At 38.9% G+C, this 26,803-nt stretch overlaps 1 protein-coding gene across 1 annotated transcript in view; it reads left to right on the top strand.

Annotated features, from left to right (window-relative positions):
- LOC121002601 (phthioceranic/hydroxyphthioceranic acid synthase-like) overlaps positions 1–23,502 on the top strand; it is a 35,015-nt gene extending 11,513 nt beyond the window's left edge. Inside the window, exons 4-7 of the mRNA XM_040434046.1 lie at positions 1,127–1,287; positions 6,560–6,763; positions 17,277–17,458; positions 17,823–23,502. Of these exons, the coding sequence (XP_040289980.1) occupies positions 1,127–1,287; positions 6,560–6,763; positions 17,277–17,458; positions 17,823–23,312 (6,037 nt within the window). The 3' untranslated portion in view covers positions 23,313–23,502. The remainder of the gene's footprint in view (positions 1–1,126; positions 1,288–6,559; positions 6,764–17,276; positions 17,459–17,822) is intronic.
- Positions 23,503–26,803: the final 3,301 nt, after the last annotated feature.

Here is a 26,803-nt window from a genome sequence, read left to right as displayed (position 1 = left end):
ATCTTAATAATATCTCACAAACTCATCAATAATTTTCCTGAGGGGAAGACATACATAGTTCTGTAGCCTACACCATTTTAACTTGATCATTCTACTGATCTTTAAATTGTTAGACTGCTAGATATTTTGTTAATAATATAAGTTTGGAAGTATCTAGTGACAAACCTTTTTCCAAGACAATTCTCTCAAAGCTTTTTGCTTTTTTTTCTGCATTTATTTCTCTATGAATGTAATGTTGTAGTCTGCAATGTGTATAGTATAGCACTATCTCTCGGTATGGAGAGTGGATTAATCAGTGTCGGGAGTCTTAGAGGTCATACATGCTCTTGTGTGAAGATGGCACGCACAGCTCTGCTTCTGAAGCCAACCGGATTTCAGGCAGCTGTCCTATAAGTCAATGTTCAACCCTTTAAGTAGTCCTTGAGACATGACTAACACAATAAATAAACCAGCACCTCACGGAGTGATTGCCCCTTATCAGTGCAGTGAATACTGTTTTAACTGGGTAAGAGGCCTAGGCCAGGATTTGGGCCAGGCCATACATGCTCCTCTGGAATTCTGGGAAGGAGTTATGCAAAGAAGCTGTTAGCAAGCTCTGCCTCTGATGCCACCAGATGTGAGGCAGCTCCCCTATAAGTCAATGTTCAACCCTTTAAATATGCCTTGAGACAGGATTTGGGGGTACTATCTCTCCTTACAGACAACACCTTAGTCGATGTGAGGAGACTTATAGGCCATACAAGCTCCTCTGAAATTCTAGGAAGAAGAACACTGACTTCCAGGATAGCTGCCTTACTCTATATCAGAGGCAGAGCTTGCTAAGAGCTTTTTTGCATAACTTCTTCATAGTTTAATAGTGACCATTTTTTTAGTGGCATATGATTTTAGGGCTAGATTTTAAGTTATTTTATAGATTGTTGTTAAGTCTATTTTCGTTTGGTTTTTGTATTTTTTTTTTCATCCCCCCAAAGTATTAATGAGGTATAAAGTGACCTCCTCGAACATGTTAGCTAAGGAGAACTTTCCTAGTCATAATAAGGTCAACAATGTTTTGATAAAAGTTAAATGCTGAATTACGTTTCATTATTCAGTTATTAACATTTTCATGTGAACCATTTTTTCATAGCTTTAATGAATTTGATCATAAACCTTTTGGAATCTACAAGTCAGAAACTGAGATTATGGATCCACAGCAAAAACTACTGCTTGAGTGCACATACAGGGCTCTGGAAGATGGAGGCTACCCAATGGAAAGCATCAGTGGAAGTGAGACTGGAGTGTTTATAGGTATGGCAATAAAATACACTAAAATAGAATTATTGGAGACTAAATTTTCACCCTCTATATTGTTTGGCTGCAACAGTGATATTAGGTACGCTACTGCAGCCAATCACTGGCCTCAGGGGTCTCATGCCATCCTAATGACATTGTCACAGTACCAGAGTCAGCCACAGTGTTGCATCAAAAGATACAGCAGTGCCAAACAAACACGACAGTGTGACAGAAAATACCTCCCCGAAAGCACCACAAACCACAATGCAACACCAATGACAGCAACAGCAACAGAGCTTACTTTTGACTATATTTACAGATACCAGAGGGAGTAGCAGACTGACTTAACTGTAGCAATATGTTGCATCCGTATTACGGGCAGGTGGAACTTATTACCATGTACATAAGTGTTCAATGGAACGAAAGTTATCAATCCCTTCTATTAGCTGTAGGGTTACGTTGCGTTCATATTATGTCACAGGTTACATTTATTGCCCTGTACATAAGTGTGCAGCAGAGAAAGATTTATCATAGCTAATTCGTTCTGTTAGCTGTAGCTTTACGATGCATTATGGGGAGGTGTAATTTATCACCCTGTACATAAGTGTTCAGTGAAGCAAAATTTATCATAGCTAATCTCCTCTGTTAGGCTACTTTCACACTAGCATTGATATAGAGACCGGAACTCTAAATCTGAGGTCACCTAGAGGGTTAAATATATAACTAATTTAATATCAATAATAAAAGCACAAAAACCCACCCATGAATCAGATACATTCCAATAAAATAAGATAAAATACAAAAGGATAGCCCCCCTGTAATATGTAGGTATTATGACAATTCACACTGTAATCATCTGATAGGGAGAGAAGAATGTAAACTATATAAAGCAATATGAAGAGTATAGAAAAAAAGAGCACAATCTTGTGCTCTTTAGCTGCCAATATAGATCCAATAGGGGGGGCTATCCTTTTCTATTTTATCTTATTTTATATGAATGTAACTGATTTATGGGTGTGTGTGCAAATACAGTGAAGGAGTTTAAGCATGCATGGGATAGGCATAAGGCTATCCTTCATATAAGATAGGGCCAGGGGCTATCCATAGTATTTAGTATATTGGGCAGACTGGATGGGCCAAATGGTTCTTATCTGCCGACACATTCTATGTTTCTATGTTTCTATTATTGATATTAAATTAGTTATATATTTAACCCTCTGCGTGACCTCAGATTTAGAGTGCCGGTCTCTATATCAATACTTTCTGTACAATTTTTCTGATTGGGTGGATCAGATATGACTTAGAGCACCTTATTCCAGTCACTGAATAGGTGAGCCACTATACAATTTTTGCAGATCTACTTTCACACTAGCATTTGCAATAGATGGATCTCAATAGCGGAAGAAAACGTCTCAGTTTTGTCCCCATTCATTGTCAATGGGGACAAAACTGAACTGAACAAAATGGAATGCTCCAAAATGCATTCTGTTCCGTTTGGTTGCTCTCCTATCGTGGACACAATAACGCTGCAAGCAGCGTTTTTTTCTGTCCCTGATGTGGTGCGAAGCAAGACAGATCCCTACTGACACACAATGTGGAATAGACTTCCTCAGGATGTGGTCACAGCAGGAACAGTGGACAGTTTAAAAAAGGGTTTAGATTAATTCTTGAAAGTAAACGACATTAATGTTTATGAAAACGTGTAGAAATCTGAGTCTCATTTCCTTCTGGGATTCGTGTCCCCACCCATTCCTTGGTTGAACTTGATGGACTTATGTATTTTTTCAACCATATTAACTATGTAACTATGTAACACAATGTAAGTCAATGGGGACGGATTCGTTTTCTCTGACACAATAGAAAACGGATACGTCCCCCATTCACTTTCAATGGTGTTCATGACGGATGCGTCATGGCTATATAAGACATAATGCAACCGGATCCATTAGTGACGGATGAATGCGGTTGTATTATTGTAATGGAAGCGTTTTTGCAGATCCATTACGGATCTGCAAAAAACGCTAGTGTGAAAGTAGCCTTAGCTGTAGCATTACGTTATGTCCAGATTACAAGCAGGTGTAATTTATCACCCTGTACATAAGTGTGCAGTGGAATGAAATTTTTCATAATTAATCTGTTCTGGTAGTGATACAGTTATATGCTATGACCAACAGACAGTTACTTGGGCCCCCGAAAGAAACGGTCAATGGCAAAAATGTTGCTGTAGACAGGACAAGTAGCAACAGAAGAAGGGGGGATGGTAGCACCCGCGACAATATGCCACAGCTGCCACTGTCATCCAGCGGTCATGTTTTGACCAGCTGTATTGAAATGGTTGACATCATTTGAAGTGAAGACAGATAAACACAGCCAGGAATCGCTTTGTTCTTCTGATACCATGCTTAATTTGCATGGCCCAGGAACTGCCTCTATGCCCTCATCTGTTCTGAACCTGCCTCTTGCTTTTGCTGCTCCTTCTGCTAGCCAAGTAATGATAGCCGCCGGCTCTGCTGCACTTTTCAGTGACGTTGAGCTTTGTGAGGACAGTCATCAGTTACAGGCCAGCTGTAGGATGATGACGCAGACCCTGACAGACCGTGGCAGCATGCAGTGGAGATCGAGGCAGGGAGGCCCTCCTAGTCCCTTTTGCAAATGGCTAAATGCATGATGTCATGTTTGTGTAGGGATGATTACTGGCTATCCACATTGTTAGACCCTCACTACCAGTCAAAAAGGGGGGGGCATTTATTACACCTTCTGAGAGGGATGCAAAAATGGCCTACTATAGAAACATGCTGTGTAGTCAGTTGATTGCTGCCTACGAGCACCATCGTCCGTCCTCAGGAAGGTCTGACTAGGGGGGACCCTTTGTGCTCATGCTGCACTGCCATGACTGGTGAAGAGGGATAGCAGGAGCAGTGCCAGCGCCAAATGCAGTAACTTCAGTCTGGAGTCTATGATGAGCAGTTTTCTTCAGCCGCCTAAAGAAGAAACCACCCAGCAGCAGCAGAACCTCAACCAGCAGGTGATGGCATAATAGAACTGTACCCTGTCACCCATTATCTAAAACTTGGCCCAGCCGAACTTGAATTTTAGCCACAACTGGCCGAGTTTGCCATGGGAATGTTTTCCTGCCCGGCCAATAGTGTGGCATCAGAGTGGGTGTTCAGTGAGGCGGGGGTAGTGCATAGTTACCCCTAAGAGAATTCGCTTTCCTCCCAAAATATTGGGAGACTAGCATTCATAAAGATAAATCAGAAATGGATCAACCAGGATTTCCAGACACTTATGCCTGATACAACAGAATAGATCGTTCTGCCACTAATGATCATACTGCAGTGTGCTGCCACACTGGATTATTCTGCAAAATGGGCCATTACTTCTGGCCATCTGCTGCTGCCACCATTCTGATGCTGCCACCCGCCTGATGCCTCTGCTGCAATTCCTACAATGGGGCTTCTTGGCCTACTGATATGTGTATGTTACTTTTTTTTTTAAGGATATGCATACTACTGGGTCTTGCTATGACACTGCTGTTTTTCGGTTCTGCTACTACAGTAAACTGCCACCATCTTGTGCTAACTCTGTCATGGGTTGACTAGTGTCACTGACACTGCTGCTACCCCCCCCACTCTGCCATGGGGGCGCTATTGTCCGTGTTACTGCTACTGCTGTTGGCCCCCATCTCCACTCTGTTATAGGGTCACTATTGTCCCTGTTACTGCCACTGCTTTTGGCCAGCATCCTTACTCTGTCATGGGGCCACTATTGTCCCTGTTACTACCAATGTTGTTGGCCCCCATCCCCACTCTGTTTTGAGGCTACAATATATTATCCCTGTTACTGCCACTGATGTTGGCCCCAGTGGCGGATCCAGAGCCTGGTCCAGATTGTTTTGTGGCGGCGTGAAGAAAAATAATGCGGTGCTTATAGAACAGACTATTTTATTTAACCTACCGTACAACTCTAACCTTATTTAAAAACAGTCACATTTGTCTTTCCAAATTACGGATTTTAAAAATTACAAACAAATAGGTGACATTTAACCACATAAAACTTTATTATTTAACAGTTTTGGAGACATTTGGGGCATCTGTGGGGATGATACTGTTATGGGCATCAGTGGATGACTCTGTTATGGGGGGGAGAACAGGGGGAGGAAAGAGAAGAACTTGTGGAGGGGCCAGGGGTGTCCTGGAGCGGCCAGGGGGTGTATTGGAGCCAGCCAGTACCCCCTTCACACAGTATTTATTAACCCCTTTCAGCAGTCCCCCGAGGGGTTAATAAATACTGTGAATGAGGGACTGCTGAAAGGGGTTAATAACTACTGTGAAGGGCCTTTCACAATAGTTATTAACCCCTCTCAGCAGTCCCCCATTAACAGTATTTATTAACCCCTTTCAGCAATCCCCGGCAGCACAGACCAGTTAGTAATACCTAATTTCCCCCCTACCCTAGTTATTACAGTTTGTTCCCCACTACTCCCCCCCATGACCAAACTTCCCCCCGGCCCTTTCAGTTTCAGCAATCCCCATTCCCCGGCCACAGCAAAGTCTTCAGTCTCAGTCTCAGACCAAGTTGACAGTGACACTACCTCAGCGCAGCTAAGCTCTGAGAGTCCTGAGACTGAGTCTGTTCCTCCTGCTCGGAGCTGCTCCTTCCTTCCACTTCCCGCCGGGCCGCGCGCCTGCAAACCAGAATTGACTGGTCTTGCACGAATCTCAGGCAGCGTGTGACGTCAGTGCACTCTGCGCAGTGACTTGATTCGGATGATCTGATCTTGTAAGTATATGGGCGATCGAAATCCCTCTCTCTCACTCTCTCTCACTATATTCTCGAAGGGGGGAAATTGACCCGTTGCCCCCGCTGGAGCCGCCAGTGGTTGGCCCCCATCACCACTCTGTTATGGGGCCACTAATGTCCCTGTTTATCTGTTTTGACATCACCGTTTGTTTTTCTGTTCTTCTTATCCGTCAGAAGAACAGAAAAAAAAAGGATCCTGTATTTTGAAAATCCGTAAGGCCTCTTTCGTACAGTCAGTATTTTATCAGTATTTATAAGCCAAAAGCAGGAGTGGGTTCAAAACATAGAAGAGATGCAAATATTTCCATTACGTTTTATCTCTGTTTTTGACCCACTCCTAATTTTTGGCTTACAAATACTGATCAAATACGGATGCAAAATGCTGATTAAATACTGACCGTGTAAAAGAGGCCATTAAAGTCCTGCATGCACTAGACACAATATAAGTTCACTCATCACTATATAAAATATATATTTTTTACAGGTCTCATGAACAGAGATTCAGAAAGCATCTACACTCAATGTGCTGATAACATTAAACATTTTAATGGAACTGGCACATCAACATCCATAGCTGCCAATCGGATATCATATTGTTTCAATCTGACTGGACCATCATTATCCATTGACACTGCTTGTTCTTCTTCTCTTGTTGCTTTACATTATGCCTGCCAATCCATCAGACAAGGTACATAAGCCTAGTAGATAAGAATAAGAATAACATACCGTATTCTTGACATTTTGTTAGCATTCTTTTCATTCTTTTGCATCATTGCATTTGTTGAAATCATGGCTTGTATTTTGCAGAATGAGTTGTACTCATGTGTATTTATTTTCTGTGGCAATGATTGCTCCAACTCTCTTTAGAAGTTTATTAGGACATTTAATATCCAACAAAATGCCCATGGGACAGTAGCTTAAATTGCTAGAAATATTTTAATAAACTTAGATTTTACCTGGAACTTTGCAAGAGTTCTGGATCAATAACTTCTTTGGATCTTTATCAAACCCTTCCTCTGTACCTGAGAAGATCCTTTAATGAGAGGTCAGTGGGATATTCTGTTTTGTGTGTACTTATTGTGGTGCTGTTTTAAGGTACACGTTTAACCCCTTCCAGCAAAAGCCAGTTTGGTCCAAATGGCGATGACACATTGACACATTGTACTTCATCATAGTGGTGAAGTTGAGTTGCTATGTTTTACCTTTATGTATTAAAAAGTGCAAAATTTACAGAAATTTTTTAGAAATTAGCAGTTTTCTAAATTAGAATTTTTCAGATTTTAAGATGAATAGTGATTCCTCACAAAATAGTTATTAATTATTCCCCATTTTTCTACTTTATGTTGCCATTATTTGGTAAATTTAATTTAATTCTTTAGGATGCTAGAAAGATTAGAATTTTGAAAGTAATTTTCAAAACGTTTTTAAAGACCAAGTAAGTTCTGAAGTGACTTTAAAGGGTTTACATAATAAAAACGACTCAATAATGACCCCATTTTAGACACCACATCACTCAATTTATTAAAAATTGATTTTACTAACTTTGTTAACCCTTTAGGTGTTTCACAGGAATAATAAAAAAAGGGAGGTAAAATGTATAAATTTCATTTTTTTTGTGCAGATTTTCCATTTTAGTCCATTTTCCCTGTAACACAGCGAACAACAAAACTTAACCCCTTAAGGACACAGGGCGTACCGGTACGCTCTATTTCCCGAGTCCTTAAGGACTCAGGGCGTACCAGTACGTCCTAACTTTAAATCGTTATTCCGGCGCCGCGGGGGTTAATCGGAACGGGATGCCGGCTGAAATCATTCAGCCGGCATCCTGTCACAACGCCAGGGGGGGTCATGTGACCCCCCCCCCGTATCGGCGATCGCCGCAAACCGCAGGTCAATTTAGACCTGCGGTTTGCTGCGCTTTCTGCAGTTTCTGATCCCCGCGGTCCGTGACATCACTGATTAAAAATGAAAAAAATAAAATTCCCTACACATGTTTGGTATCACCGCTTCCGTAACGACCTGATCTATAAAACGGTCATGTTACTTTCCCCGCACGGTGAACGCCATACAAATAAAAAAATAAAAACTATTAGGAATTTGAAATTTTGCCCACCTTACTTCCCAAAAAAGGCAATAAAAGTGATCAAAAAAGTCACATGTACGCCAAAATAGTACCAATCAAACCGTCATCTCATCCCGCAAAAATCATACCCTACCCAAGATAATCGCCCAAAAACTGAAAAAACTATGGCTCTTAGACTATGGAAACACTAAAACATGTTTTTTTTTGTTTCAAAAATGAAATCATTGTGTAAAACTTAAATAAATTAAAAAAAAGTATACATATTAGGTATCGCCGCGTCCATATCGACTGGCTCTATAAAAATATCACATGACCTAACATCTCAGATGACCACCGTAAAAAAATAAAAAATAAAAACGGTGCAAAAAAAATCATTTTTTGTCATCTTACGTCACAAAAAGTGTAATAGCAAGCGATCAAAAAGTCATATGCACCCCAAAATAGTGCCAATCAAACCGTCATCTCATCCCGCAAAAAATGAGACCCTAATTAAGATAATCGCCCAAAAACTGAAAAAACTATGGCTCTTAGACTATGGAGACACTAAAACTTTTTTTTTGTTTTAAAAATGAAATCATTGTGTAAAACTTACATAAATAAAAAAAATTGTATACATATTAGGTATCGCCGTGTCCGTGACAACCTGCTCTATAAAATTACCACATGATCTAACCTGTCAGATGAATGTTGCAAATAACAAAAAAAAAACGTGCCAAAAAATCTATTTCTAGTGTAATATAGAGCAACCAAAAATCATATGAACCGTAAACTAGTACCAACAAAACTGCCACCCTATCCCATAGTTTCTAAAATGGGGTCACTTTTTTGGAGTTTCTACTCTAGGGGTGCATCAGGGGGGCTTCAAATGGGACATGGTGTCAAAAAAAACAGTCCAGCAAAATCTGCCTTCCAAAAACCGTATGGCATTCCTTTCCTTCTGCGCCCTGCCGTGTGCCCGTACAGCGGTTTACGACCACATATGGGGTGTTTCTGTAAACTACAGAATCAGGGCCATAAATAGTGAGTTTTGTTTGGCTGTTAAACCTTGCTTTGTAACTGGAAAAAAAATAACCCTAAAGGGTTAACAAAGTTTGTAAAATCAGTTTTGAATACTTTGAGGGGTGTAGTTTCTTAGATGGGGTCACTTTTATGGAGTTTCTACTCTAGGGGTGCATCAGGGGGGCTTCAAATGGGACATGGTGTAAAAAAAACAGTCCAGCAAAATCTGGCTTCCAAAAACCATATGCGCACCTTTCCCTCTACGCTCTACTGTGTGCCCGTACAGTAGTTTATGGCCACATATGGGGTGTTTCTGTAAACGGCAGAGTCAGGGCAATAAAGATACAGTCTTGTTTGGCTGTTAACCCTTGCTTTGTTAGTGGAAAAAATGGGTTAAAATGGAAAATTAGGCAAAAAAATGAAATTCTCAAATTTCATCTCCATTTGCCAATAACTCTTGTGCAACACCTAAAGGGTTAACGAAGTTTGTAAAATCAGTTTTGAATACCTTGAGGGGTGTAGTTTATAGAATGGGGTCATTTTTGGGCGGTTTCTATTATGTAAGCCTCGCAAAGTGACTTCAGACCTGTAGTGGTCCCTAAAAATTGGGTTTTTGTAAATTTCTGAAAAATTTCAAGATTTGCTTCTAAACTTCTAAGCCTTGTAACATCCCCAAAAAATAAAATATCATTCCCAAAATGCTACAAATATGAAGTAGACATATGGGGAATGTAAAGTAGAGAAACTGAAACTTTGAAATTTGCAAATTTTTACATTTTTTTTGGTAAATATGGTTTTTTTTATGTAAAAAAATTAAATTTTTTGACCCAATTTTAGCAGTGTCATGAAGTACAATATGTGACGAAAAAACTATCTCAGAACGGCCTGGATAAGTCAAAGCGTTTTAAAGTTATCAGCACTTAAAGTGACACTGGTCAGATTTGCAAAAAATGGCCAAGTCCTTAAGGTGAAATAGGGCCGAGTCCTTAAGGGGTTAATATTTATTACTCTGATTCTGCAGTTTACAGAAACACCCCATATTTGGCGGTAAATCTGTTCATGGGCACATGGCAGGGTGCAGAAGGAAAGGATCGCAATATTGTTTTTGGAACGCAGATTTTGCTGGAATGTTTTTCAGGTGCCATGTCACATTTGAAGGAACTGATCGAGGGTTAAAGTGAATGCTTTGATCCAACAAGCGTTTCATAGAATTTAGAAACTCTTGGCTATGAAAATGAAAAATTACATCTTATTTCCAATAGAATGTTGCTTTACCCCAAATTTTTCATTTTCACAAAGCTTAACATGAGAAAATGCACCCCAAAATTTGTTATGCATTTTTTTCCTGAATATGGCAACACCCCATATGTGGTCATAAACTACCAATTATGTGAAGTTTACATATTTAATTTTTCATTTTAATAAATTATAAATAAGTGGATATGGGAAAAGGCAATTTATTTAATTTTTTTATTTTTATTTTATTTCTTTAAAATGTATTTAATTTTTTTACATTTCGTTTTTACTTTTTTATTTTCACACTTTTTTTTTATCAAGTCCGACTTGAATCTTCAAGATCTGGTGGGGATGATGGCTGTACAAAGTACTGTAATAGTCATCTATTACACTGACACTAAGCCTGATCAGACCCTCAGGGTCTGTCAGGCTTACTGTAGAAACATGGCAAGCCTGGACTTGACTTATTTTCTAACACATGAGCAACTTGATATTGCTCCAACAGCACAAAATACCGCCCCAGTAGCTTCCCCTTTGGCCAGTTCTAGTAGCCATACTCTGTTTTACTCTTCCTCTTCTCCAGTACTCTCTAATTAAGATATGTAAAGGAGGCTAAGGAGATGAGAAACAGGCAAAAGCATTTAGCCAGCCCCACCTTCAGCATTTTGCCTGGTCATTCAGTGCTACTAAACATGGGGGAAAATACAACACTACATACCTATTATATCCAGTTACATCTCCTCTAATTTACTGTATATGTTCTCTTTCCTCATCTTTACCATTCAGCCCAGACCACCATGACAACTTCTTTCAGCCACATCTTATCTCACAGACACCTTAGGTTCCTCACTTTTACAACATCTCCCTAACTTTCTCAACACAAACTCCCCATCCCGGTGCCCCAACAGTGTCATCCTCTTTCCAATGTTCCCTTGGTAAACATAATACCCCCTACATTATCCAGAGTAATAATAATATTCCCGATATTGCCTTTAGTAATACTACTGGCCCTATAATGTACCATAACTACTAATGCCCCTACAGTACCTTCAGCAATAGGAATGACCCCTATAGTTTCCCAGTGATGTTTCCTTTTGAGCCCCTGGTATTAAAAATACCGCCCTAGTTTGCAGCGACCAGGCAGAGGAGACAGAGAGGATGTTAGTGGTAGTCATGGCTCAGATGATGTGATGGTACTCACAGTTTATGGTAGCTGTCTCCACTCTGGCGCTCCCTAGGGCCAAGCAGTGACTGGAAGGAAAACCCTTTCTTACCTCAGGGCATACCCTGGCCTTAAGGGTCCTGCCAGGTGGTAGTTAGGGTGTCATTGGTGGTGAATAGTTTGGCAAGCTACAAGGCTGGAGAACTGATGCAAATAGACCAGTGGATGTATGATGGATTCAATAACCAGGCTTGTTAGTTTCAATAAATAAGTCTTTACTGAAGTCAAAAGGGGAGTAGTAGTACATACAGCAGTAAAAAACACTTTCAAAGCTTATAACAGTGCAATCCTTTCTCAATAGCATTGTATGGACAGCAACAATTATGCTATGGGGTTTCTTTTAAGTACATCTGCAGTTCCCAGACTAATGGGGCAGATATAAGATACATATGGCCAGTCCATCTCAGAGTATAGTAAGGTCCTTTAGCAATATTTCTGCTCACAATAGAAAAGTATTTCTGCCATAAACGAGCATAATACATTGGTGTCTGAATCGGATGCACAGCCTTTTGTGTTTAAGACAGACTAATCTGCTTCTCCTAGGAATACTCTGGTATTAGGGTTGCTTCCTTGGCAGTTAAAGTCTCATAGGGTGGACCCTGTCCATCGCCCTAGCCACCTAAGCTGACTGGCTAATTTTTAACCAATGTTAAACCATCAGGTTGTCCATAGAGCATTATTAGGTACATTCAAAACATAGCAAATTACAACATTTAACTAAATAACATTTCATTAACTCTTTGGCAATAATTAACCTTTGCATTAGTCCTGTTGGGGTACTGGAAGTGCTCCCTATAATGACCCCCTCTGGTTCCCCCAGAATTGCCCCTAACATTGCCCTGTAAGAGGCCAGATATAAAAAAAATCTAATACTCACTCTATTTTCACCCTCGGTGATGTCTACAGTGTAGGTGACAGGCCTTTTCCAATCTCAGTCTGACACATGCATCCTGGTGTAGGCAGTCAGGAAGATGAGATCACTTTGCAACTGCCTTCAGGGTTCTATTGCATTGGCCCTAGTGGCCTATGTGGGTGTACAGCAGGGCTGCAAGACATCAGCTCCCAATTCCAACAACAGTATTCAACTGAATTACTGTCCCGAGAACAGTTGAATTCAGGAAGGTTCCTCCAGTCAGCGGCTAGGTGCATATAGTAAGCACAATGTAGAAAAACTCAGAGATTGGCAGCACTACTCATCCCACATACTTGGGTACGGACCAGTAAACAGGCTTCAAGCCGGATGGTGCACGCAGATAGGGATCCTGGCTGGGGGTCCCAACTCTTCCAGAAACTTCAATAATCCGCAGCACTCGCCAGTAGTTGGTGAAAAATGGTGATTTATTCACTCAGACAGCTAGATTACAGCGACGTTTCAACCAAGGTCGAAACGTCGCTGTAATCTAGCTGTCTGAGTGAATAAATCACAATTTTTCACCAAAAACAAAAGCCCCATACAACTCCATCTGGGTGCATGTCACCATTATTTCTCCATAATAGATGATTAATTTCTTCAAAGGTCTCCTTTTATATTGGTGCACATTTGATGTGTAGAGCGCTAATCATGGCAGACCAACATCATCTGTAGCTAAATCTGCCATTGATGGCTACTTAGTATCCCGCATCGCTCAAAACATCCAGCCAGCTGCACCAACACATTTACCAGCAGGCTAACCATCGCTTACACCATCCAGCAATCCACACCAGCAAGCTAACCAGCAATCCTTCACCTTCCTCACTACTCAGGAGGCTACACCCATTCAGGTTTATCTCTAACACTGGGCTTGTTATGGTATAATTTTATAATGCCTCCTGTAATCAAGACTTTATTGATCTAATGACATACAGTGGACTAATGAACTTAATGTTAGATGATGTCATATCCTCCTATCTATGGTGTCCCATTTTCTATTTACATTTTTGTGCTGACATACTGATGTAGCCAAGCTACAATTTACTCTCATAACTCATGCCACAGTGTTATCTTTTGCCACCTTTTGACGAAAACCATTGAAATACATTGAAAGAGTTAGTTAACCTTTTTGTGCAATTTTTTACTTAACGTGTTAACCATCAATTTTAGCTCGGCTACATTTGTATTATTGACTGACCACAATATATTGTACCAGTGTCATATCTTTTACATACATGGATAGGTCAATTTCCTGCATCTGTGTATGGTGATTACATGTTTTCACATTGGATACCCCAGTATAAATAGGGCACCATAGGGAAAACCAAGAAGACAGTGGGATCAACCTTTACAGGGCGGCAGTTCCGCTCTCAGACAGGGAAAGAAGAGGGACACTGTAGAGACATTTTCTACTGGGGTTGATTTAATTTTTGTGATTTTTATGGCAACGATTAAAGGTGACATTTTATGGGGTAATTTTTGTTTTTGATGTGATGATACTATGTATACTACCAATCTATGATATCTTGACCTTACTGACAGGTGACTATTCGGTCTGTGATTTTTACACTTTTGAGCAAGATAGTCTGCACCCTACAAAGCTGAGGGATTACAATTTTATATGCCATAGTCAATACTAGCAAAAAACAATTACAAATATGGAGCTGCTGGACTTGATTAGTGCACTTCCTCATCTTTCCAGTCTTCCTTTCCAAAGGATACATGATAAATAAATATCTGCTGTCGAGGTTATGGTAATTAGAGGAGCAGAGGGCTCAAAGGTCCACAGTATTCTTTCATACCAGATACTAGCCATGTAGCAGACTTTTTTTTAGGGGGGAGGCATCTGCTGTTGTCTTCAGATGTCTTCTTCCCTTTGCTCTTGGCGTGAGATATTAAACTTGAATCAGAACCCTGCCATATTTTACTTTAAGGACAAGGCCATTTTTTGCAAATCTGACATGTGTCACTTTATGTGGTGATAACTTTAAAAAGCTTTTACTCATCCAAGCCATTTTGAGACTTTTTTCTCATCACATATTGTACTTCATGACAGTGGTAAATTTGTGTCAAAATATTTCATTTTTATTTATAAAAAAATACCAAATTTACCCAAAATTTTACAAAATTAGCAATTTTTTTAATTTCTATTTATCTACTTTTATAATAGATAGTAATACCTCTAAAAATAGTTATTACTTTACATTCCCCTACTTCATGTTTGGATAATTTTGTGAATGCCATTTTATTTTTTGGGGACGATAATTAGGCTTAGAAGGCTAGAAGCAAATTTTTACATTTTTCATAAAATTTCCAAAACCCACTTTTTAAGGACCAGTTCAGGTCTGAAGTCACTTTGTAAGGCTTACATAATCGAAAACACCAAAAAATTACCCTATTTTAGAAACTACACCCTCAAGGTATTCAAAACTGATTTTACAAACTTTGTTTCACAAGAATTAATGGAAAATGGAGATGAAATTTCTGAATTTCACTTTTTTGGCAGATTTTCCATTTTAATAAAAAAATTTCCAGTAACAAAGCAAGGGTTAACAGCCAAGCAAAACAATATTTATTGCCCTGATTTTGTAGTTTACAGAAACACCCCATATGTGGTCGTAAACTGCTGTATGGGCACACGGCATTGCGCAGAAGGAAAGGAATGCCATATGGTTTTTTGAAGGTAGATTTCGCTTGGATAATTTTAAGCTGCCATGTCACATTTGAAGACCCCTAGAGTAGAAACTCCAAAAAAGTTACCCCATTTTAGAAACTACACCCCTCAAGGTATTCAAAACAGATTTTACAAACTTTGTTAACCCTTTAGGTGTTCCACAAGAATTAATGGAAATTAAATTTCAGAATTTAAATTTTTTGGCAGATTTTCCATTTTAATCCATTTTTTCCACTAACAAGGCAAGGGTTAACAGTCAAGAAAAACTCAATATTTATTGCCCTGATTCTGTAGTTTACAGAAACACCCCATATGTGGTCATAAACTACTGTACGGGCACATGGCAGGGTTCAGAAGGAAAGGAACGCTATGTGGTTTTTGGAAGGCATATTTTGCTGGACTGGTTTTTAGACACCATGTCACATTTGAAGCCCCCCTGATGCACCCCAGAGTAGAAATCCCAAAAAGTTACCCAATTTTGGAAACTACGGGATAAGGTGGCAGTTTTGTTGGTACTATTTTAGGGTACATATGATTTTTGGTTGCTCTATATTACACTTTTAGTGAGGCAAGGTAACAAAACATAGCTGTTTTGGCACCATTTTTATTTTTTGCTATTTACAACATTCATCTGACAGGTTAGATCATGTGCTATTTTTATAGAGCAGGTTGTTACGGATGCGACAACACCAAATATGACTAAATTTTTTGGTTGTTTATTTCAGTTTTACATAATAAAGCATTTTTGAAGTGTCTCCACATTCTGAAAGCCGTATTTTTTTTTATTTTTTGGGCGATTTTCTTATATAGGGGCTTATTTTTTCAGTATGAGATGATGGTTTAATTGGTGCTAATTAAGGGTGCATATGACTTTTTGATCGATTGGTATTACACTTTTTGAGATGTAAGGTGACAAAAAATGGCTTTTTTGACAAATATTTTTTATTTATTTTTTACGGTGTTCACCTGAAAGGTTAGGTCATGTGATATTTTTATACAGCAGGTTCTTGCGGAGACGGCGATACCTAATATGTCTACTTTTTTTATTTTTTATTTCAGTTTTATACAACAATATCATTTTTGAAACAAAAAAATAAATCATTTTAGCGTCTCCATAGTCTGAGAGACATAGTTTTTTTTATTTTCTGGGCGATTGTCTTAGGTAGGTTATAATTTTTTTCGGGATGAGATGAAGATTTTATTGGCACTATTTTGGGGTGTATATGACTTTTTGATCGCTTTCTAGTACACTTTTTGTGATGTAAGGTGACAAAAAATGGCTTTTTTTACACTGTTTTTATTTTTATTTTTTTACGGTGTTCACCTGAGGGGTTAGGTTATGTTGTATTTTTATAGAGCAGGTTGTTATGGATGTGACGATACCTAATATGTCTACTTTTTTTATTTTTATTTACATTTAACCCCAAAAATCATGTTTTAGTGAGAGCCATAGTTATTTAATTTTTTGGGAGATTGTCTTAGGTAGGGGCTCACTTTTTGCGGGAGGAGGTGACCGTTAGATTGGTATGATTTTGGGGGGCATACGTCTTTTTGATCGGTATGCACTTTTAGTGATGTAAGGTGGCAAAAAAAATAATTATTTAGCACAGTTTTTATTTTATGATTTTTGACGGTGTTCACCTGAGGGATTAGGTCATGTGATATTTTTATAGAGCAGGTCGATACGGACGCGGTGATACCTAATATGTCTACTTTTCTTTTTTTTCCCCTATTTTTTTACAATTTTTGATCCCCTTTACAATGCATCACAATACTTCTGTATTGTGATACATTGGCTGTAAATGTATTACAGATTGTAATATGCTTACAGCCTGCTTGTCTGTGAGATCCAGGGGGCTGCCTTCCCTGCCATAGGGTCCCCATCACAGCAGCACGGGGACCTGATGGAAGCTCCAATCCCCGCACGGACATCGCACGTGCCGCGGTCAGCGCTGACCGTGGCACATCAAGGGTTAATGTTCCGGCATCGGTGATTGTATTATAATTGTATTCTAATGAACTAAAATAAATAAACAACATGGTTTTTGTTACTAAGGCTGATACCTTTCTTAAATAGGTGATTGTTGTATGGCGATCTGCGGAGGAGTCAGTTGTATCATTGAACCTCGTGTCTATGTTGCTCTTAGTAAAGCAAAGATGATTTCTCCGGAAGGGACAAGTAAACCATTTTCCAACAAAGCTGATGGATATGGAAGAGGAGAAGGCTGTGGTGTTATTCTCTTAAAACCATTGAAAAAGGTATGATTTCTTACATTTTAATAAATCACAATAGTAATTCTATTTACTTTTTGTGGCAAATACAAAAAAGTTATTGCTTATCAAAATGAATTCACAGGAGCAGATTTATCATAGCCAGGCAGTGTACTGGTGTTGAACCTAGACAATATGTTGACAATCTGGAGGATAAGTCACCAGTTAAAGAACTGAAAACGCTTTAATTCTAGAGAGCTTTACATGTAAAAAGAAACTTGCTATATTTAAAACATTTTACTAGAAATTAAGCATATTATTATATTGGTTATATATATATTCGACAGTACATAATATATACATGCGGGCATATACTTTATAGACTTCTTATATATTTTCCTACATTTTACAGGCAATTGAAGATTGCAACAAAATCTGGGGTATAATATATAAAACTGCAGTTAACCAAGATGGGCGGTCAGTATCACCAATCACCAAACCATCTCAATACCAACAGGAGAAATTAATGCAGCAAATTTATAAAACCATAGATCCATGTTCTGTGCAGTATGTTGAAGCTCATGGTACTGGAACACCAATTGGAGACCCAACAGAAGCTGCCAGCTTAGGAAACATCTTTGGGAAAATACGTCCTATTGGAATGAAACCTCTAAAGATTGGATCAGTTAAAGGGAACATTGGTCATACTGAATCTGCTGCTGGCGTTGCTGGGTTAATAAAAGTTCTTCTCATGATGAATCATGAAATTATTCCTCCATCTCTACATTATTCTAAAGAAAATGGTATAAAAATTATCGAGGAATCAAATCTAGAGATTCCAACCAAGCCTCAAAAATGGCTAGAGGACATTACATTTGGAAGAATAGCAGCAATAAATTGTTTTGGGTTTGGGGGAACCAATGCACACGTTGTTGTTAAACAATATAAACAAAAAGATCCTCAATATCATTCAAAAAGACCGGTTGAACTTTTTATTTTGTCTGCAGCTTCCAGCCAATCACTTCAACTCTGTATTGAAGATACTAAACAAATGTTAAGAAAGACAACATCATTAACTCTGGAGAACCTGGTCTACACAGCAGCTTGCAGAAGAAGTCATCTAAATGACAAATACAGAATAGGATTTCTGGCCTCTTCCTTAACTCACTTACAACAACAGCTTGAAATTATGAAAAAAGACACTGCCCAAGTGATATCCAGTCCCAGTATTGCATTTGTGTTCTGTGGGAATGGGCTCATTTATAAAGGGATGTGCAAGATGTTACTAGAACTTGAACCAGTGTTCAAAAATAAATGTATAGAGATAGATGAGGTGATTAGAGTCTACACTCCGCTTTCTGTGGTACAGTTGTTGGAGAAAGAGTTTGACGAGTTCTCAAGGCCAGATGTGGCACAGTTGTTGCTCTTTACAATTCAGGTGTCATTAGTAGCTCTCCTAAAAAACTGGGGGGTAAAGCCAGACTGCATTCTAGGACATTCAGTTGGAGAAGTCGCGGCAGCACATTGTTCTGGACTTCTTTCGCTAGAAGACGCTGTCAAAGTCATTTATTACAGGAGTACATTGCAATGCAAAGCTGTTGGAGGGAAAATGTTGGTAGTTGGAAATATAACAATCACTGACGTATCAAACTTAGTTGCATCCTACAAGGGGAAAATTTGCATTGCTGCTTATAACAGCCCTACTTCATGCACAGTTTCTGGAGATGGTGAGACAATAGACCAACTCAATAAAAAACTGTCCAAAGATTATAGTTCACAGGATATATTTCTCCATGTACTTGATGTCCCTGCTGCATACCATAGCCACATGATGGATCCTATATTAAATGAGATAAAAGAGATGCTAAGGGATTTACAGGAACATGATCTTGAAGTTGATCTTTTTTCAACAGTGACAGGAAAGCCTGCATCCAAAGGAGATTTCACCACTGGTGATTACTGGGGTAAAAATATTCGTGAACCAGTTGCCTTTCAACAAGCCATAAAAGCTTCAGCAAAAGATAAAGAACACACTCTTTTCATTGAAATAGGTCCTCGGAGAGCACTACAAAGGAACATAATTGAAACTTTAGGCCCCAACACAACAGTATTACCTGCCTTACAGCCCAATAAAGAGTATGACACCATCTTTTCCATGCTGATTGAACTTTTTACACACGGATATAATCCTGACTGGTGTAATGTTTTTGACGCATATAAATCTTCTCCATCAACAATTCCAAGATACCAATTTGATCACATCAAGCAAGATATTAAATTTGAAAAAATTAGACAGGGGAACCAAACAGCATCCAGTCCCAACCACCCATTAATTCGTAGCTTGAGTGAAGATTTCACTGAGTTCCAATGTATAGTATCTAAAACCATTACACCCTATGTCTATGAACATACAAACTGGGGATCTGCCCTCATTCCAGGTGCATTCTATGTAGAACTTGGATTGGCTGCTGCAGCTATCAGCTTCAAACCTAAACTGCCCTTAAATTCTTTAAAAATCAGTGTAATATTTTCCAACCCTTGTGTTCTTCAACAAGACTCTGTTGACCTGAAAATCAAGCTACACCAAGAAGATAAAGTAACTAATTTTGAAGTTCTAACATCACATGTTTTTGCAAGTGGGAAAATCCAAAAACATAACTCTATAGTAAACACAGTCAAAGGAATCTCAACTGAACAGATATTCAGTAGATGTACCACTATTTTCAAAATTGAAAATATTTATGAGCAGCTTTCTACACTTGGATTTGAATACGGGAAGGCTTACAAACAGCTGGGTGATGTTCATTATGGAAATGATCTCAAAGAAGGGATTGCCAGACTGAAAGTGAGTGAAGAAGTTCGAGAAACAATGTATGAGTACCACATCCATCCAGTCATTTTAGACTGCTTTCTTCAAATGGGAGTTTGTGTGGGATCACGAACAAAAGACTCAGCTATTTTCCCATCATCCATAGAAAGTTTAACGATTCTACAGCCTCTTCAAGAAGAAATGATCATCTACATGAAAACAATAAAAACAACAGAGAAGTACATTGAGTTATGTGGATGTTTTGCGGATAAAACTGGTTCCATTTTAGTAGAAATAAAAAGTGCTAAGATGTCATTATTAAAACAAACAGAGAAAAAACAAGTGAAAACTTTTTACCAAGTTGAATGGACACAATGTTCACAACCCAGTCATATACCAGAACACGAGCCAAAAATGTTGATTTTTTCTGACACTCTTGGAATAGGTGAAAAATTATCAAAGTACATGCAGAATGAACCCAGCTACATTATATTCAACAGCTGGGATTCAAATTTTCAAGACCAAAAGATTCTCAATAGTGAATGGACTGATGTTGTGTTTATGTGGGGAATCCAAAGAGTATCTGAAAACATTCCAAACAACCTTACACAATATCTAGCAAAATGCTGTGAAGTCTATCGACAGCTGATATTAGCAGTGAGTAAAAAATCCCCTAAGCCTTCTATCCGTACAGTGACATTCAGAACAGTAGACAATACAGTAGATAATATTAACCCTGGATTTGCATTTGTCGGAATGACAAGAGCTTCTCTCTTTGAAATGCCTGACATAACATTTCAGCTGATTGACATTAGCTCCACAAGTCCCCAAGATGTTAAGGCACTAGCCCAGGTTGTACATAATTATAATCCAGAGGACCATCCAGAGATCTGGATTAATGAAGGTTCTATTTATGCCAATGAAATAATCTTCTCTGACACTGAAAAGAGAACAAGGCAGATCGATTCTTTACAGAAATCTAATAATTTCACCCTTTACACTTCAGAGCCTTATACGGTAACTAACATTTCTGCTGAACAGTCCAATCACAAATTATTTGAGCTTAAAAGCAAAGATTTGGAGATTTGTGTTGATGAAATTTGCATCCACACAGATGATTATTTTCCTATTAGCCTTTCAAGTTGGAAATATGGGAATGCTTTGTACTGGAACTCTTTGACTAGTGATAAGCATGAGCTTGTTGCTCTGGATTTTGCTGGTATTGTGACTGCCGTTGGCAAAGGCGTTAAAAAAATTCAAGTTGGTGATCGAGTTGCCGCATGCTATCCAATAACTGCAACCTCTAAAGTCACTCTTCCAGAAAATGTTTGCTACTTAGTCAAAAAAGCTCCAGTGATAAAAAGTGCTCCTTGCATCTCATTCTTTGTCTTAGCCTGGGAAATTTTGCACAATCAACTACCATGTGCAAAGAATAAGTCTAAACTTGCTATTTTAACATCTGATGTAAAGTCAGTCTTATGCAGAGTTTTGTCCAAGACAGCAAAGCAGAGTGGATGGGAAACTGTAATATCTGCTGCAAGTAGGGAGGTTGATAAGCAGTGCACTTCAATGGTTATTCTTCCGACAGTGGGAGATGTCTCTAGAGAAGTTCTTAATGCACTACCATTCCTCAAAGATGTGGTATTAGTATCTGATCATAAAAATGATAAAAACTGGCGAAATATAATTCTTAGCAGCAATGAAGACTTTCATGTCCACTTGCTTGATATTTCTGCTATTTTCCAGAAGGCATATCTACAACAGCATTCAAAAAATCTGCATAAGTGGCTTTATTCCATTACTTCAAAAAACATCATTAACATTCCAAAACGCTTGATTCAACCATCATGGAGAGAATCTGACTGTCATATTGGAGAAACCAGCTACTTTACTTCTCAGTCCTTACCGGTAATTGAGCTAGACAATAGTATTGTCCTAGCAATACCAATGTCAGCCCTCAATCCAATGCTCTTCAAAGATAAAGCTGTTTACATTGTCACAGGTGGTCTGACTGGTCTTGGATTTGAAACAGTGAAATTTATTGGGAATAATGGTGGTGGCCACTTAGTGATTCTATCCAGAAGAAAATCAACCCCTGAAATGGAACAACACTTAGCTGAGATTCAGAATCAAAATGAAACTACCAAGATTGTCACTATATCATGTGATATTTCCTGTTACGCAGAGGTTAAAAATGCCATGGATTACATAAAAACAATATTTCCAAATATCCCGGTGAAAGGTGTCTTTCACAGTGCTGTTGTTTTTCATGATAGGATTCTGCAGAATCTAAGCTTGTCCCTGTTTGAGAAAGTTCTTAGCCCAAAAGTAGATGGAGTTGTGAATCTTCACCTTGCCACATTAAACATGAAACTTGACTATTTTGTTTGCTATTCATCTATTGCTTCATTTGTTGGAAATTCAGGACAAGCAAATTATGCTGCTGCCAACTCCTTTCTGGAAATGTTCTGCCAATACAGAAGGAATATGGGCCTTTGTGGACAAGCGATCAGTTGGGGTGCCCTTGATCTTGGAATATTACTCAATCAGTCTCAAGTGCATAGAATCTTAGAAGCAAAAGGAATACTTCTCTTGAGTACTGTAGAAATTCATGAGCATCTAAAGAAATGTCTTCAACTAAATAATCCAAATCAAGCAATATTCAAATTTAACTTTAAAACCACGTATGAAAACCTGATGTCCCAAATCCCAGCACTAAAAAGGCGGCTCTTCAATGTGGTACTAGGAGAGATGAGTAGTTGGGAGCAAACATCAAAAGAAAACCAATCTTCCAATAGTAACAATAGTAACAATGAAACATGTGAAAATTATATTTTGTTAGTAGTTACTGAACTCACAGGAGTAAGCCCAAGTGACATCACTATGAGTACTCTTCTCAGTTCTCTGGGGATTGACTCAATGTCAGCTATGACATTACAAAGTCATATCCGCAAAGACAAAAATGTAAACATACCCCTGGTCAAACTACTGGATCCCAACACAACAATCTCAAATCTGGTATCACTGGTTAAAGAAACCACTGGTGATAAAAAAGAGATTGGAAGCGAGATAATAGAGGAAACTCTACTGTAAGAGGGAAACAATTAGCCAATATTGGGCAAAATTTATTGAATTACTTTTGCTTACAGCATTCATTGCACATTTATTAATGTATAGCAATACATTGTGATGTGATTTTTAAAATAAATTACTTTATCATCACAAATATTTTTATATCCTTCAATTAATCCAGTGGAGATTAAATGTGTCCATATGGACTCAAATTTGAAAGACAGACTGCTTAATGCACTTCTTTGTTCCAGTCCCTTGGTGCCCCATAATTACAACTGAGATCACATTTGTGTATAAAGATGTTACTTTTATTCCCGCAACTGTCAGTTGATGTCATACTAGTATACACTGAATAGCAACAGTAGTGGTGGGGGCACACAAGACCAGTGCTAGGCAACACGAGCAAAATCAGAAATTAAAGTTTATTGCACAGCTTATTATTTTTTATTTTTATACATGTAAGCACAAATTTTTATGATTAATCAATATTTATTAAGTTTTAAAAGATTGATTTTGTTGTATTTTATACCAATCTATGGACAACAAAAATACAAAAAAATATAAAAACAAAAGAGATAACAATCAATATCTCTCACTCAGTGAATTCTAAAATGCTAAATAGAAAAGAAAAGCCAGAATTATTTTTACTCTACGGTGGTTTGGCCTAATGGTATCCACAGCCCACAAAATGACCAAAGATAAGAGATTCATTATGCTGATTTGCACACTAGCCACCTATGGTATTTATAAGGCAGCCAGATTGGCTGACACGAGACACCAAAACAGTCACAAACTATCAAAACTGATATAAGCAAAATGTATTGAGAGAATCAAAAGGCACAGAATGAAAAGGAAAAAAGACGTAAGGAGGAAAAAGGGGCAGAGGCCTTCTAAGGCCTTAACATCCTTTTTTAAATTCAACCAATAAATCAAAAATGTATATTTTTTTGATCTATTGTATAAGGCCTCCTGCACACGACCGTTTTTTTTGCAGTCCGCAAAAACGGGTTCCGTTTTCCGTGATCCATGGGTCTTCCTTGATTTTTGGAGGATCCACGGACATGAAAAAAAATGTCGTTTTGTTGTCCGCCTGGCCGTGCGGTGCCAAATGGATCCGTCCTGACTTACAATGCAAGTCAATGGGGACGGATCCGTTTGACGTACAATATGGTTCAATTGCAAACGGATCCGTCCCCCATTGACTTTCAATGTAAAGTCAGGAGTTAATATACCATAGGATCGGAGTTTTATCCAATCCGATGGTATATTTTAACCATGGGAACGCCTCTATGTTAGAATATACCATCGTATTTAAGTTACATTGGCTACCAATGAAATTAAAACTGGGGAGGGAGGGGGGTCTGCCCCTTCCTGCCTGGCAGCCCCTGATCTCTTATAGGGGGCTATGATATGCACAATTAACCCCTCAGGTGCGGCACCTGAGGGGTTAATTGTGCTGATCACAGCCCCCTGTAAGAGATCAGGGGCTGCCAGGCAGCAGGGGGCAGTCATGTACACAGTTCGTAGTATATTCTAACTAGAAGCGTCCCCATCACTATGGGAACGCCTCTGTGTTAGAATATACTGTCGGTTCTGAGTTTTCACGAAGTGAAAACTCAGCTCTGAAAAAGCTTTTATGCAGACGGATCTTCGGATCCGTCTGTATGAAAGTAACCTATGGCCACGGATAAAGGACGCGGATGCCAATCTTGTGTGCATCCGTGTTCTTTCACGGACCCATTGACTTGAATGGGTCCGTGAACCGTTGTCCGTCAAAAAAATAGGACAGGTCCTATTTTTTGGACGGACAGGAAACACGGATCACGGATGCGGCTGCAAAACGGTGCATTTTCCGATTTTTCCACGGACCCATTGAAAGTCAATGGGTCCGCGAAAAAAAACGGAAAACGGCACAACGGCCACGGGTGCACACAACGGTCGTGTGCAGGAGGCCTAAATCATATGTTTTATTAAAAGGCTAGAATAAATAAATCAGGGAGCACCACTGTAAATCAAGCAAATGCCAGCGGCTGAAGAGCGATCCCTCAAGCCCAAAAATACAAAAAATAAAGAAACTCCGCAGCACTTCCGTGAATGTGCGTTTTTTAACCCGGTATCATCCAACGTTTCAGTCCTCTCAGTGGGACCATTATCAACAATTATTTAGATTCTAATATATTCTTAAACTCATCCCTGTTTAGAATATCAGGTGTTTGTGATCATGTGACTTTGGAAAATTGTACCTTCCAGGACCTGTGGATTCAGATGTGATAGATAGCTTTGATTATGTCTTCTTGGAAAGCTGTACCTTCCAGGACCTGTGGGTTCCCTGACAGCCTCTGATGCTGCTTGCGATCATGTGAGCACCATGTGATTAGTCAGGTGGACGTCACAGGTCCTGGTTTTTCTCTAAGTATATTTCTGACATGCGCCGTCTGTAAGCACAGACGCTCTGGGAGCCATGTTTCCCTACACACCCTGGGCAGTTAGTATTCTCCCTTCCTTCCCATCAGCTGTAAGTGATTCTATACTTAAAGCACTGGTTGTATACAGGTGTTTTTAATTATCTTATTAATATTAAATTGTATATTTTATCACATTATTTGCACATAATGACTTGTATGAATGTAAAAAACATTGGTGTATGTCAATGAATTGTTCATGGTCAGTACTTGTTTTAATGCAACACAATTTTTAAATTTTTTATCACTGTTATTTATTAATTATTTTAATTGCCTCATAATGATGGTGTCACTATTTATATGTGTATTGAGCACCATTACTTTGTAACCACTGCTTGAGAATAGTCCCACTGAGAGGACTGAAACGTCGCATGATACCGGGTGAATAAACGCACATTCACGGAAGTGCCGCGTAGATTCTTTATTTTTTATATACAGCCTATACCTATGTACATATATACAGCCTACACCTATATACAGTCTACACCTATATAATGTCTATACCTATATACAGCATATACCTATATACATTTTACACCTATATACAGTCTACACCTATATAAGATCTATACCTATATACAGCCAATACCTATGTACAGCCTATACCTATATATAGCCTATATCTATATACATACAAAAATCACTGCAAAAAATGCACCAAAATGATACGTAACTGACAATACTAGCTAATTCCTCAGGCCGATGTTAAAAGCTGAGAACTTTGCCAATATCTTCCACTCAGGAACATATCGGAGCCCCTCATGCACCACGTCACGGTGTCTCAGCACGCATGGGGTCCTACCACTCAACTGCCCGTGGTGTGTGAACAGGGTCTGAATCAGTGCTAGAAACCAACTCACAGCCAGACTCTCACATGCCTCCATAGTGGTATCACCAGTGCACTGTGAGGTAGGATAAAGCTGTGAGCCGCACCCACAACAGACCATGTGACACAGAAGCCGCACCCACAACAGACCATGTGACACAGAAGCTACCAGGTGCAAAAGAATGTTACCAACAAAATTAAAGTGGCACATTCCATACACATAA

This window comes from Bufo bufo, chromosome 5 (assembly GCF_905171765.1).
Source record: "Bufo bufo chromosome 5, aBufBuf1.1, whole genome shotgun sequence".
Taxonomy (NCBI): domain Eukaryota; kingdom Metazoa; phylum Chordata; class Amphibia; order Anura; family Bufonidae; genus Bufo; species Bufo bufo.
This window is presented reverse-complemented; position numbering and strand designations above follow the sequence as displayed.